Raw genomic sequence first — 12624 nt, forward strand, 5'->3', positions numbered from 1 at the left:
TTAAATATCAACTTAATCAAAGTCACGCGTTTTATCTAATTACCTCGAGTTATCATACCTCAGTTTGATACTAAACGGAAAATTTATAGGGTAAAGCTAATTAGCAATGATCTTAAGGAGATTAGAGAAAATGAGTTTGCATAACTTGAGTTCATCTCGGTTTGCACAAACAAAATAAAGTTTGAGGGAGACACAAATAAGATCTAACGGACAGAAATAAAAAGTGTATGATGGGGAAGAAAATAAGAGGTTCTCAAATACCCTACAAATTCAAACATTTGAACTCTGTGATTTTCTAGTAAATTAGCGGAGTATAGTGGAATACCATATATTTTGGTAAAAATACTTTTACCCTTTTAATTTAAAAGCATCGACTTTCTTTCTTTCTTTCTTTGTGTTTGTGTGTGAGTGTGTGTGTGTGTGTGTGTGTGTAGTACGTGTACATTCTAATACGATATATATTGCTAGATAATCTATGCATATGCTTGAGTCTCTCCACACATTATTGGTTGATAGGATCCGCAGCTCAAATTTAAGCCATGAAACAAGTAGTTGGCAAATCAAAATTGGAATTGGCACAATTTGCAGAATTAGAAGCCTTTACACAATTCGCTTCTGATGTCAATAATAGTTGGATTTTCACATTCTAATGTTGGATAATTCAAATTATTCTTTACTGTATCTTCTAAAAAGTCATGTTCTCCTAGATTTTAGTGCGCAAGAAATTGTCGTCACTCACTATTTAATTTTAATTCAATTATAAGTGATCAATTATTTTTTGTTGTTGTATTTTCTCCTCCATCATTGAATTAATGGGGCGTTTACATAACCGTAATGAAAATAAGGAGAATTGAATTGAGAAGTAGTAGGAATGAAGAGAAGTCAGAATCAGATTCCTATTGAAGCTGTTTACTTAAATGTTCTGGAATCAAAATAAAAATGACACTTATTCCATAAAGTTGTTTACTAATTCAAAATAATCGGAATATAAATCAGTATGATTACTAAAATGCCCTTATCCCAAAAGAAATATTTATATACTTTTTTTAATAAAATTTGATATAATATATAATAGTAAAAAAATTAAATTGTTTTTTATTTCATAGACACACTAAAATGCTTTTGTTTATTTTTTATTTTTTATAAATTTAAGTAATTACTTTAATATTTAAATTTTCTCGCTCAAATTGTAGTTTCTTCTCTTCGGCATATGCATGGAGTTGTGCATAATGTGTATGAGCATGAAGTTGTGCATAATGTGAATAAGCATGGAAATAAAAATAATAATAAAAATTAAGGAGTTGTGCATAATTAAAATGGGTTTATAAATGATAGTACTGGAAATAGAAAAAGTAAGTGAGGGCATAAAGGGAACAAAAGTGTTATTCCGATTGCCCAAACAACCAGGAATCCAAATACCATGTTAATCTAAGGAATCCAAATCCTCCAAATTTTGGAATTCAATTCCAAAATTTTGTGTGAGTCCCACCTTTTGTTTTACTTCCCAAGTTTAGTAAACAAAGGTATACCAATAATTAGAATTTAATTTCGTTTTTTGATTCCGATAACGGTTACGTAAACGTGCCCTAAAGGGTTTAGGAGGAAGGGACTTATCTTTTACAATATCAAATGAAATAAAAATTTAACTAGGGTTTATTAACTTTATTGGTACAGTAAATTAAGCCCAATAACCAAAGGCAAGTTGGCAATCATATAAACGTAGTATAATAACAGATCAGATCACGGATCCTAGATTTGAATAGGAAAGTAAGTGACACAGTAAACAAATAAATATACTACTGCTAGGGTTTTAAGGGACAGGAAATGGATCTCGCCGAATCCTTTTCTTAAGGATCTTAGGAATTTTGTAATCGTTATTATTTATCGTACATTGTACGATAAAAAATTATTTTAAATTTTAAATTTTAAAATTAAACATAAATAGTATATAATAAAAAAATAATCGTATGATGTATAATAAACAGTCACGATCACAAAATTTCTAAATATTCTAAAAAAATATCTGGCGAGAATCCTTGTCCTGAAGGACACACACGATGAACAGTGTACCGAATGACATACGGGCCTCCTGGCTCCTGTTTGGAGATAGGGAAGGGTGTTCGTACCAGAGTTGAAGCGAGGACTGATGAGATGAGGACAAGTGGCAGTTGGTACCAATATATGTTCTAGTGCTCTTACGTCAACAACTTTGAATTGCACTGCATGGTTTTCTGTGTTGCAAAATAAACCATTGGGATGACAGCAGAGTCAGTGTCTTGTGCTTGACTGATGACTAAAATGACGAATGACAGATTTTACCGAATCACTCACTCACTAGGCTGTTGTACATGTCATGCACGTCCACCTCACCATCAATGAGTTTCACTTCTTTATTTTTGCTCGAGGAAACATATTCATTAAAACAGGAGGGAAACCTCCAAAGAAGAAACACATAACAAACAGAAGGGTAAAGCACAGGGAGCTAAACCCAAACCGCAGAGCATGAAAGTTTTAAAAAATAAAAAATAAAAAAAAATAAACGAGCAGGAACGCGAAATGGTTATGGGGAAGAGGACCTTAAAAAGGGGTCAAGGAAAACAAACACAGTACTAAGGGGATTCCCTGCCTATAACCATAATAAACACCTAATGTGGACATGGCAGACCATTTTTTGATAGGATATGAACTAGAACGGAAGGAAGGTTTGGCCCTCTAGATTTCCAGGCACGTCCCTCCTTTAAAATGCGACGCAACCCAGTCGGCCACAAAATTCTCTTGGTGGGGAATTAACCAAAATGTGATACATATAACATTCTTGATGATGATAGCTAGTAGTCATCTCATCTCGCAGGGTTGATATGAGCAACTCCTCTCACTTGTCAAAATATACATGGACCACGTATACAGGTGCACTGGTAGAATAGTAATACAATTCGTAAGGTGAATGGTAGAGACCTGCACATCATATCTGAATACAGTATTTAAACTTATGCAAGTAGCTAAGCTGATAACCGCCTTGTTTGTTTGCTTAACGCAAACTACTCCACTTCTTCTCTGCTTGACGTGATTTTAAAGTTTAAACCAAATATATATATATATATATATATATATATATATATCAAGCCCCTCCTCCCACCTCCACTCGCACAAACGAACGCACCACCCTCTATCCCCCTCTCTCACTCAAACACGTGGGAGTATTGAATATATGCCACCCAGAATATTATCTAAATTAAAGCATGCTTATATTCAATGTATTACTTAATTTTAGCGCTGAAGTATGTCCGATTGCAAGTCATTCAAGCCAAGTTTGAAAAAGTGGGACTCTAGTAATACAAGGATATCATATTTTATAGCTAACATATATAATGATAACAATCCTCTCATCCTAAGGTCAAGTATTCTGACTAACTCAGGTCGCGCTAGTTAAGAAAATTACGCTGATAATCTTGTTGTGTTGTGGCATGTTATGCTTAAGCTCATGTCAGGCATTAATCAACTCAAATTCGTGAGTTTTAGGCTTAGTTTGATCCATCCTTTTCTTTCGAAGATTTAAACGAGAGAAAAGATCATTAAAATTGAAAATTGAGTCCCTATTTGACACTCAGTTGACCAAATTTACTTTGTTCTCAGATGACTAAACTATGTTCAAAAATCAGAAATGACATTTACTGTGTTCTTAGATGACAAAATTGTAGTTACATTGTTCTTAGGAATTTTGGCCCCACAGTCATCTGTCTCTATAAACACATTTAAATATGGACAATTGGATATCAGTAGCTAGTGGATGTTTATCTTCAAAGTGATCATTTCCACTTTGCCAGACTTTGGTACCTGTGATAAGTTGTTTGGATAGTGAAATTATATTCTAAAACAAGTTTAATAGGTGATTTATGCCGTATTAAGTTAGCTACAACGTGTTTTTGGAAACTTCTGATATGAATATGTTACTGGCTCTGGCTTATATCATCACTAACTCATCATACAAAATATTGACGTGAAAGTTGTGTTTGTTTTGTTTTACTTGGCTGCACAGCAAAAATATAACTGCTGGAAATTAAAAGGATTATGCTTGAATCGGAGATGAGCTTACTCTCTCATTTACAAATAACGTATTTTTATCATAAAAATATAATCGGAACCATTCAAATACTTAATCTTCATTTAAAGACCATCTTGACAAAAAATCATTCGATTTAGATATCATCGAGTCATCCAAATGTATTAAATAAACTAACAGTGTAGATACCCAAATAGCATATTCATAATGAACCGTTGATTTATTTCATACATTTAGATGACTAAATAATATGCGATTCGCATGATTTTTCGTAGAAATTTTTTGTAAGGATGATCTTCAAACTAAAATTAAGAAATTGAACGGTTCTGATTATGAAATTTTTACGATAAAAGTACATACATTATTTGCAATTAGTAAAATGAACTCATCCCCAATAAAGAACGCAAGCATTATCCAAATAAAAATGGAACCACCAGTCCTTTCTAGTGACCCACCAGCCACCACCAAAGCTTCCACGGTTTCTATCAATAAATGAATGTAGAAATCAAACCCAACCCCCTCTCACTCTCTTCTGAATACTTGCATCTCTCTCTCTCATCCTCTTTATATATTATCTCCCAGACCCCACAGACTAATTAAACTTGCCTGAGAAGAAGCAGCAGCTAATTAATCTATAGCGCGAGAGAGAGAGGGAGAGAGAGAGAGGGAGGGAGAGGAGAGAAATGAGTGGATCATCATCAAATGGAAACAATGATAATGGAGGAGGAGGCGGTCCTTGTGGTGCTTGCAAGTTCCTGAGGAGAAAGTGCATAAAAGGGTGCATATTTGCGCCGTACTTCGACGCAGAGCAAGGCACGGCGCACTTTGCTGCGGTGCACAAAGTGTTTGGTGCGAGCAACGCCTCAAAGCTTCTGTTGCGCATACCACCACACAAGCGGCTCGATGCTGTCGTCACCCTTTGCTATGAGGCTCTTGCTAGGGTTAGAGACCCTGTCTATGGCTGTGCTTCTCACATCTTCACTCTCCAACAGCAGGTGATCCTATTAACTATAATCACCTAATTACGCACTCAAATCCTTGACTTGTTTCTTTAATTTCTTTGACCTCTTTAAGCTCAAATTTGTTGACCATTTTCTGAGTTTAATTTTTCATGCTTCTTACGTAGATCAATTTTAATTTAAATTATAGGTTTTTCAAGAAACTGGTTAGAACGAGCAAACTTATCAGTTCTCACTGATTTTCTTGAGATTGATTGCCTGCATTTTAGCTTCTAGTTCACCTAGCCACGAGCACAAGGCTAGAATTGTAACACATTTGCTAAATATAATCATGTCAACGGTGTACACCTTATACACTTAATAACCTACAACTAGTATTGAGGTCTAAAGTGAATAAGTATGTGGTTCGGAGTATCAAAAACTAAATAATTAAAGAGTAAGGCTACTAGCAGTACTCTTCTTTTGTGGGAAATTGGCAATTGCTAGCTCTCTGTCGAGTGCAGGTTAGTGAATATTTGTACTAGCATGCGCCTGGTGTGTATTTCCATCTAGCTGTCATTTTTTGGACAAGTATGACTGGATGTGATTTTAGACGTTTGTCAAGTTTTCCGATTTGTAAGACTACTAGATCAAGACTGCGTGTTTCATAAGTTTTCGAGACATCCATTCCATGCTATATCTAACGTGCGCCATGAGTTGCTTGTTTTCTGGGCATAATCACTTGCAATTTTTTACTTTTTTGTTTTCTAGGTTTTGCTTTATTTTCTGGGAGTGTTATTCGTCTTAGATTTTCAATTAAATTTGCTTGAAATCCATGCTAACTTGCACTTGTTATAGGGTAATGTTAGAAAGACTAAATTGATAGACTAAATTTGGTAAACTAAATGATGTGGAAGTTGATGATTAGATTTTTAGTGTTGATTAACGTGCTTATTTCTTATTGATGACATATTTGTTTGCAAATTTAGTCTACCTAGCATATATGGAGAAATTGTAAAGGTTTTTCTTCTGGTATTATTAATTGGTCTTTCTTTTCCAATACAAAGTTATGAAACTCGTAATGTATATAAACATGAGTTTCTACTTTTTTTAACCTTCTAAATTTTCCCATAGAAAAGAGAGAGAGAGAGAGAGAGAGAGGTGGCGGCTATGGTGTATTGGGTGGATGACTTTGGGGGTTCCTGTTGCTTGCCGGAGCTACCAAGCAAACATATTTAGTGATTCGAGATATATTTAATACACCTGTTTTTGACTTTGTTAACCATTCTCACATTATTGGTATCCTAATTATATATATATATATATATATATATATATATATGTTTTGCATTTATATCAGCAAGATGATTATTATTGTTTCTCACGTATGAGAATTAAGGACCCTAACAGAACTATGCGAGTTTTAAGATTTACTGTATACCTACACTTTCTTCCTTAATCACAAAGAATAATGGCTTGATTTGTTAGTGTGAGATATACATACACACACACACACACACACATACAATATGGTATCTATTTTCATGATTTTTTTGCCTTATATATAACATATTTTGCTTTGACGTGGTGACAACCGTTTGCTTGTACGTAGGAATGGTACACTATAAAGTCTTATTCAGCTTGATGAGTATAAGTATTAATTAGATTTTTCTGAAAGGGTATTAGTTAGATGTTATTTATTATATATGGTAACTATATATGTTTAATGGTATGCAAGTGTGTGTGTGTGTGTGTGTGTGTGTGTGTGTATCAAGTTGTCCATATAAAAATTCTACAATACAAAAATCAGATTTCTAGTTTCCACACGTCAAGGCCATTTCTAGCTAGCTTTGTAATCTTTAGCTTTTGGGTTTGGTAGAATTCCTTAAACCTCTACTGTTGGGTAAGGTTGACTACACATGAAAGCACTGTTATAAAAATCCCCATCTAGACGCTAGGCGGCTGGTCACCGTCCCAAATAATGCCTAGGAGTTCAAAAATTAAGAAAGGGTGCCTAGACCAGTCCACATAAACCACTTAGGCACCCGCCTGACCCACCCAGACCTGCCTAGGCACCTGCCTATATAGCGCCTCACTTAGACAAAAAATAGATAACTTTCAATTTGCATTTAATTTTTTTCAATAAATTGTAAGAGACTTGTTGAATACTTAAATAAGCACACACTATATGCTTGTTTCCCATGTTTTCATTATGTTCCAATACTTCATAATACATATGTCATTCTATTTTGTAGTTTATGATGAAATTATATATATTTTAAGTATAAACAGACACTGATTTACACGAAATATAAAGGATTTACTTAAATCCGTCTAGTCTGCCTAGGCGCCCGCCTAGACCCCACCTAGCCGCCTAGGCACTAGGCTCCAGCCTGCTGCTCGACTAGCGTCTAGCGTCTTTTAGAACCTTGCATGAAATGGATGAAATTAGAGCTGTAAAGGCATAGTTTATATACATATCAATCATATAACCTGTTCTTATGTTATAATAATGATGGATGACGAGTTTATGCTTCAGTGTATACATTGTATAATAGTACTAAGCAATTCAATCGTGGGTTGCAACATAAAAAAATAATCGTTACCACTGACAATGTTTCAACATCACACAATTCTAATTAAGATATAAATATATCAAACACGTAACCTTTGCACCTTGACCTAGCTAATATCATCATATATCTGTTTTTACATATATAATTACAAAAGAAAAATTAACAAATTTTGCTTCATTATTATATGGCATAGACTAGCTATCTATCTCATACTAATAACGTTTGCATTTTTCTATTTATGTAACAATTACCATGAAAGAAGAAACTATACTTAATCTCTCGTATTTATGGTTGGTAGGTAGTGAATTTGCAAGCAGAGTTAGCCTATGTTCAAGCCCGTCTTGGCACCTTGCAGCGTTTTCCGCTGCCGCCACAACCACCTCAGCTCGAAATCCCTCCGCCCACCAGAAGCCTTCAGTATTCCTCGTCCAATATTAATGTGACATCGTCATCGTCCTCAGATATGGTACCAACTCCCAACATATTGACGCATTGTGATCCTCTCCAAGCACCAAATACATCATCTGAAATGTCAAGCCTCTTCAACACAGAGGATCAAGAACTCATTGATGGTGAAAATCTGCAAGCACTGGCTCGAGAGTTCGTCTGCCGGTACTTGCCAGGAGTAAGGTTGAACAAGTCTTCCGGTTCTCATCATCAAAATTTCTAACTCTTTCCAACTGGTCACATCTGATCAATTTTCTTGTCCATTGTACTTGCGTTATGGCTGGCTTTTGCAAGCAAAGATTTTGTGGCTCCTGACGTATCAAATGAATTGTACTGTTTTGGAGATTTAAAAATGCCAACCCCGTGCACGCACACATTACTTTGTTCTGTAGCTTTCTTGCAACAAACCAGGCATGGGTTTCAGTTAATTGATTTCATTGCGATTCGTGCTTCACGTATTTTGGCAAGTGGATGTTTGTGTTAGTCCACGTTAAAAGTTTGGCCACAAACTTAACAGATTGTAGGGAATTTGTATGTGACTACCACTTCTAAATGCTTATTTTAACATGTCACATTATCACCATATTGGTACTGCTCTAGGGCCGCTGGTGCAAGGAGGAATATTCTTAATCGTGTTACGAGCTTCTTTCAAATTCTATTGTTCAGTATTTAAATGGAGCTCAAGTTCCCCTTTGTCAAGTAACCATCTTAATTTATAACTATCAATTGTCAACATGCTGTGCATCTGCTTATTGAAACTTTAAAAATAAAATTTACAAAGAGAGAATATAAAATGGTTGCTAAAGGTTTTTGGTGACGAACTTCAAACGATTTCGTCCCTGAATAGATTGTTCATACCTTTAACAATTGTTTCTGGATAACTATTTCATCACTACTGTTGAATTATAAATGTTGAAATGATTTCTGTTTAATACCTTGGCTTATATGCAAGGTAGAAAAATGTTTGTTATGTTTTAGTTTGTTAAATGGAGCTGCCAGATGTCTAAAGCTCATAGGCTGATTAGATAAATGATTAGGATTGAAAGTTGTAAAATGAGAGATTCTCTCTCTACAACTCTCTGAAATTCTATTCTCATTCATGCAGCTTCTTCATTTTGTCATCATTTACTTGATTCTGTGTACCTAAATCTCTGTAAAACTCCATTTTCTTTTTTGCTTTCTTAACCTTTGTCATTTTGTACTACGATCTAATGATAATCTTCTTCACTTGTAAGTGAGAGATCTTAAGTTCGATTCTCGTTAAAGACGAACTTGAACCACATTATTTTAACCCATTGTGGGGCTTAACACACTCTTCCACACCCTTAGTATAAATAATATCATTTGTTCAAAAAAAAAAAAAAAAAAAAAAACACAACAACCAAAAGTTTTTTTTTTTTTTTTGGAAAAAAAAACGTGGAAGAAAAAATTAGGGTAATGATATGATTTTTTGCTATGAGGCTTTGAAAAAAAATAGTAAAATTATTTTACAATCAGGAAAGAAAACAATTTTATCTATAAACATGTTAAAATAATTTCATTCGTTTGTTGGGTTAATAATATAATTAGCCTTCCTGCATGCGCGAAAAGGCTTTTTTTTAATCATGGGCGCTATGCGCCCCTATAGATCTTGTACATATACCTTTTTTTGTGTTCAACAGGGTTCGATAATAGGCAAGGCAACGGTTTGAACCTTATAGTCGCCACGATTCATTTATTAATTGTCCCTTTTGTCTCTGATGGGCGCTACTTGTACATATACATTTTTCATGTTCAACTGAGTTTGATAATAGGCAAGGGCACGGGTTGAACCTTGTAGTTGATGCGATTCATTTATTAATTGTTGTTTTTGTCTTTGACGGGCGCTATACGCCCCTATAGATCTTGTACATATACATTTTCTGTGTTCAATTGGGTTTGATAATAGGTAAGGCGACGGGTTGAACCTTGTAGTCGTTGTGATTCGTTTATTAATTGTCACTTTTGTCTCTGTTTATCACTCGTACAACACTCTCTTTTTTTTCTTCTAAAGAATGCAAAATGTTTGTTTGTCCCAATGGAGATTGGTCATTGTCGGCCTCTATCAATAAACTGCAAAAGAGAAGAATAAAAATCAGATTAGATTCACAACAAAGATGCAATTGCAAAGGTAGATAAGAGTCTTGGTAGTCCATCAAACTAAAAGCAGGCAGTTTGGTTTTTTTTTTTTTTTGGTACCGTGATAACAAACAACCTTTTGGCCAAAATCATGAAGAAAAATGTACAACCACTGCAGAATCAAATGCAATCTCGTATGAGATTTGATTTCGGATATAATAGCCAAGTTGCCATTACTTTTAAGTTTCACTGGATGAATTGCATTCATTTTTTATTTTGAATACAATCCTAGGAAGTTTTGTTGAGAGGAACCTTAGAGAGAGCTCGTTTAGGTTAAAATTAATTGTGACTATTGGAGATTAAAAGTATTGGCTGGATTAATAACTTGGCTATTACACAGAGCACCTAATCTTATAGTATTTTGCATTTGCTGAAAGAAATAAGATAAAGCAAAAGGAAACTAACATGAAATGGGTTTTCCTGCAATAGAAAACTAACACGAAGAGGACTTTCTTGTCGTCCTTCTTTTTTCTTTGTTCCTGCATTTGAATATCTGAAAAATCAATCATAATTGTGTGGATATTAATAGAAAGAGGGAAAACTGCATAAAAGCAAAAATATAAACGGCGCACATAAAAAATGGCTCGGATGTTGATTTCGGCGAAGATCATGAGGGAATCCAGAGGATCGAGGCCAGTTGACCTGAGGTTTGTACTACCATGTCCATTTCTATCTCTCTTCTGTGAATTTCTTGAAAACGTTGTACGTAAAATATGGTTTTGAATTTCTGCAGGAGGAGAGACTAAACCGTAGGAAAATGATCAAACAAACTTACTCAGAAGAAAAATGATGAATCAAAACTTTCCCTCTTCCTTCTTGTTTATTCTGCATTTGTATTAAGAAGCAACAACCAAAAAAAACAACTTTGGAAATGACTATCTGACAACGAAATGGCAATGAACCCAATTTCTTCAAACCTATAAGCAATTTTTCCCTTTTGGAATATATTCCATGCATACAATTAAATAAGCACAAGAGATCAAATTCATTGGAGTAAACCATTACGGAAAAATGTGACTCACATCTTGTAGTAAAAAACAGCGGCCTCGCAAATGTTTGAGATTTCCTCTGCCTTCACCGGTAACCCTTGATCAGTTTGACATATACTCATTTCCGTTAGCCTTTTCCTTTCTCTGAATGGAAGACATGATGCGCCAAGAAGGCTGTCGAGCACCTATGGCATTTTTGTATCCCACAGAAAGAAGATTCCTCTCCTCTACAGTCAGCTCAAGGTCAAGTTTCGCAACTTGCTTCATACACTCAACAGTTTTCTGCATCATCGAGTAAACATAACAATTCAGAGAGCAACTCAAATTGACATACAGCAAGTGACTCATTGTCACTCATTTCAACAATATGCATTAAATGTTGAAATGATTTCTGTTTAATACCTTGGCTTATATGCAAGGTAGAAAAATGTTTGTTATGTTTTAGTTTGTTAAATGGAGCTGCCAGATGTCTAAAGCTCATAGGCTGATTAGATAAATGGTTAGCATTGAAAGTTGTAAAATGAGAGATTCTCTCTCTACAACTCTCTGAAATTCTATTCTCAATCATGCAGCTTCTTCATTTTGTCATCATTTACTTGATTCTGTGTACCTAAATCTCTGTAAAACTCCATTTTCTTTTTTGCTTTCTTAACCTTTGTCATTTTATACTACGGTCTAATGATAATCCTCTTCACTTATAAGTGAGAGGTCTTAAGTTCGATTCTCACTAAAGACGAACTTGAACCACATTATTGTTAACTCATTGTGAGGCTTAACACACTCTTCCACACCCTTAGTATAAATAATATCATTTGTTCAAAAAAAAATTTTTAAAAAAAACATAACAACCAAAAGTTTTTTTTTTTTTTTTTTTTTTTTTTTGAAAAAAAAAACGTGGAAGAAAAAATTAGGGCAATGATATGATTTTTGGCTATAAGGCTTTGAAAAAAAATAGTAAAATTATTTTACAATCAGGAAAGAAAACAATTTTATCTATGAACATGTTAAAATAATTTCATTAGTTTGTAGGGTTAATAATATAACTAACTTTCCTGCATGCACAAAAAGGCTTTTTTTTAATTACGGGCGCTACGCTCCCCTATAGATCTTGTACGTATACCTTTTTTTGTGTTCAACAGGGTTCGATAATAGGCAAGGCGACGGGTTGAATCTTATTGTAACATCACACATCGCCCAGGGGAGTGATCCTTAAATGTATATTCCCATCCTTACCTAGCACGAGGCATTTTGGGAGCTCACTGGCTTCTGATTCCATGGGAACTCCGAAGTTAAGCGAGTAGCGCGCGAGAGCACTCCCAGGATGGGTGACCCATTGGGAAGTTCTCGTGTGAGTTCCCAGAAACAAAACCGTAAGGACGTGGTAAGGGCCCAAAGCGGACAATATTGTGCTACGGTGGTGGAGCGGGCCCGGGAAGTGATCCGCCCCGAGCTGGGAT

General features: G+C 34.9%; 1 protein-coding gene across 1 annotated transcript; it reads left to right on the top strand.

Moving 5' to 3' along the window:
- Positions 1–4743: 4743 nt before the first annotated feature.
- LOC137746622 (LOB domain-containing protein 19) lies at positions 4744–8278 on the top strand. Its single transcript, XM_068486630.1, has 2 exons — positions 4744–5055; positions 7873–8278. The coding sequence occupies exons 1-2, from the start codon at positions 4744–4746 to the stop codon at positions 8242–8244; spliced, it is 684 nt and encodes a 227-aa protein (XP_068342731.1). The 3' UTR covers positions 8245–8278.
- Positions 8279–12624: the final 4346 nt, after the last annotated feature.

Source organism: Pyrus communis, chromosome 10 (genome assembly GCF_963583255.1).
Source record: "Pyrus communis chromosome 10, drPyrComm1.1, whole genome shotgun sequence".
Classification (NCBI taxonomy): Eukaryota; Viridiplantae; Streptophyta; class Magnoliopsida; order Rosales; family Rosaceae; genus Pyrus; species Pyrus communis.

Coding starts and splice junctions, on each gene's coding strand:
- LOC137746622 (XM_068486630.1), top strand. CDS start 4,744: ATGAGTGGATCATCATCAAATGGAAACAATGATAATGGAGGAGGAGGC. Junction 5,056..7,872: donor TCTTCACTCTCCAACAGCAG/GTGATCCTATTA, acceptor TATGGTTGGTAG/GTAGTGAATTTGCAAGCAGA.